General features: G+C 41.3%; 1 protein-coding gene across 2 annotated transcripts in view; it reads right to left on the reverse strand.

The window, feature by feature from the left end:
• Positions 1–3,122, reverse strand: part of LOC119291875 (ubiquitin domain-containing protein DSK2a-like) — a 7,308-nt gene that overhangs the window by 926 nt on the left and 3,260 nt on the right. For both annotated transcript variants that reach the window (XM_037570688.1, XM_037570689.1), the window contains exons 2-6: positions 1,018–1,728; positions 722–924; positions 440–553; positions 305–363; positions 189–217 (exon numbers count right to left, since the gene is read on the reverse strand). In XM_037570688.1, coding sequence (XP_037426585.1) covers positions 189–217; positions 305–363; positions 440–553; positions 722–924; positions 1,018–1,728 — 1,116 coding nt within the window. The remainder of the gene's footprint in view (positions 1–188; positions 218–304; positions 364–439; positions 554–721; positions 925–1,017; positions 1,729–3,122) is intronic.

Raw genomic sequence — 3,122 nt, forward strand, 5'->3', positions numbered from 1 at the left:
AGACATTCTCAATTTTGATACAAAAACAGAACTCATGGAGAGCAATATTCAAAAGTGATGTTTAACTAAAGGAACACAACCATAAAAAATACAAATATAGATTCAGGCAGGATGCTCATTAATGAATCATATATCAATGCTAGGTAAGATAAGTTATTCAAATGGTAACTAGGTAGAGAGCAAATTACCTGGAGTAGTGCCCGCTTGGGTCCGCTCCCTGAATCAAGCAAGAAAACAACATTAGGTAGAGGGAAATAAAAAATATCATGAGCTAAGGAGGTCAAGTTGAGCTGAAGATACTTACTGGCCAGCAGCTTGTTGACCAAGCTGTGACGTCAATGCCTGCTGGAATGAAGCTAATTGCTACATAAAAGGAAAGCAATTTAGTTTATCATATAATCACATGCTGTGCACATACATATAGCAGTATAAATTTCACCTGCAATGTTTCAGGAGATGTCAACTGGCGAAGAAATTCTGGATTCTGAAACATTTCTCTCATTTGGGTATTTGATTCCATCATGTTGCGTACATTCGGGTTCATGTTGAGCAACTATATGCAAGAAAACATTAGGAGAGTGCCAAAACATTATGTACTCAGGTCAAGAATGCTCCCAATCTCCCCACACAAAAAAAGAAGAATGCTCCCAATCTCCCCGCAAAAAAAAAGAAGAATGCTCCCAATCAACTATTCAAAACATTAGTAGTTGAAGCTGTGTACCTGATTCATGGTCTGAGGATTAGACATAATGTTTTGCATCATTTGCATCATGGCAGGGTTTTGTATAACCTGGTTCAATAAGGAAGCATCAGAGCCACCACCCAGCATACTTCCCAAATCTGCAGAACCCAACCCTCCTAGGCCACCGCTTGTGGCACTCCTTGCAGCAGCAGAAGGCCTTGCTGCTCCTTGTGCAGCCCCAGCTGTAGATTTAAGTCTTAGATAGCAAAACAGGACAAGAATAAATGCACATATGAACACCAAAAATATGGGAGTAACCAAACGGCCAAACCTACCATTTGCGCCCCAGGGATTTGGGAGTGGATTGGTATTTGGAGCAGGAGCAGTAGTTGGTGCATCTCCAGTTGGATCTCTGGCTTGGTTAGACCCCTGGTCTCCTAGAAGAGCTGCAAATGGGTTTGGAGTTGTGTCGCCCTCCCCAGCCATTGTTGTTGCATTCATAAATGGCTCTTGAACAGTTTCATACATGCGGCGCAGCATATTAAACCCTTCTGGAGAAGATTCAATGTTGCTCATGGCTCTGTCTGTGTTCCGCATCATCTCTCTCATAAGTTCAGGATTCCTAGCTGCTTCAACAGTTTGGCGGAGAATGCTTGGATCATTCAGGACATGTGCCAGATCCGGATTACGGTCGACGAGCTCACGCATTTGAGGATTGTTCATAATTAAATCGCGTATTAGATCAGGGCTATTCATTATGTTTTGCATGGCTGGTGTATTCAATACTTCTCTCATTAAGTTAGGATTCTCAGTCAACTGCTGTTGCATCTGCTCTAATCCTGGAAGGCCAGAGCCAGATAAACCAAAAGCTCCACTGCCAGCAGTTCCTGTACTACCAAGACCTTGAAACAAGCCTCCAAGACCAGCTGGCGGGGTATTCGCAGGAGTCGTAGTTGAAGTCCCAAGGTTGGCTGCAGCCGGGGCAGCCAATGTTGCTGGTGGTGCAGCACCCCGCACCATATGGATGGTGTGATCGGCCTCCACACCTTCAAAAGGGAAGGAGAAAAAAGGCACCAGAATGAGAGTGAATTCGTAAAATTAGTAAGTTGTGCTTCCATGCATCAACCAATCAAGGGTAGGTCCACTAATCCCGAAGCACATGGACAGGTAAGTTATAAGAATTGACAGTTCATTTGTGCTTCAAAATCTGTGTGTACCTACTGAAGTTCCTAGAATCAAGCAACAGACTACTAACTGAACTCTATATAAGCAATCAATCCTACACAACCACAAAGGGCATTTCTATATCCAAACTTGGTGTGTTCTGAAAGTGCTGACTTAACTGGACAGGATCTCCAGTACTTACATTCACACGCTAAAACAAGCAGATATAATGTGGCTCACATAGCTCAAGGCATGAAGGACACAAAATTCTTTCCAATAAATTGGCGCATACAGATAGTTGAATTTTTTACTGGAGATACCAGTCTACCATGAGAAATTTGTCCATGTCTGGTTCCTTTTTATTACAGAGTTAATGACAATTGCAAGGAATTTTCCAAATTATACATCTTATTTGTATGGCCAGTTCAAGTATGTTAGGATAGCAATGTATGGCAAGTTTACTCATACTTATCCAAAGGAACAAGCTAAACATATCATGTTGATGTTGTGACTTACATAAAAAATGCTAGCTTATTCAACTTTGACATGAATCAATGAAGGAATGGTTAGAAAAAAAAACTTTTTCATGAAGATCAAAACTACTTAACTAAATGTACAAAAAGAAATCTATAGAACTGTAGATCTGACATGGTAATTTGCAGGTACAGATTAAAAGGCGAGGATGCACTAAAACTTTGAAGTAGTTTCCCACAGAATTTCTCTGTTTGATGAAGAGTGCCACATGGATAATAATGCAATAAAAGATGGTTCCTATTGTTGTCGAAACACGACAGGACTTTAATGCCATAATAGGAATAATAGAATTGTACCAGCTGAATGAAAACACGTTACACGTGGATGACAATGGTTGATAACACGTAGCCCTAATAACAAGCACTTGAAAATCAATCTCAATACAGTTATGGGTGGCAACCCGAAAGCATTAATAATAGCCTTCCTAGTGGCTAATCAGTGATTGCTAAGATGCTGTCATGCTGCAATCCAGCAAGATGAGTCGATTCGTGCATGCTTACTGGCTGTATACCATCCTACGATGTATCACCACCTAGAATTTTGCTTACGAACACAAGGTGCATACGTGACGCTGGCACTTGCATGACACCATATTGTCCGAAACTACATTTGCGTAGAGGCATCATAACAGTGTCCAGTTCACTTCTATAGCATATGTTCACTAAGTTGTGCTATCATTCAACATCAAGGCTATGTATGCGGCTATGTCTCTGCACCATTCCGTCAACCAAGGAGGCAAGAC

Source organism: Triticum dicoccoides, chromosome 4B, assembly GCF_002162155.2.
Source record: "Triticum dicoccoides isolate Atlit2015 ecotype Zavitan chromosome 4B, WEW_v2.0, whole genome shotgun sequence".
NCBI lineage: Eukaryota > Viridiplantae > Streptophyta > Magnoliopsida > Poales > Poaceae > Triticum > Triticum dicoccoides.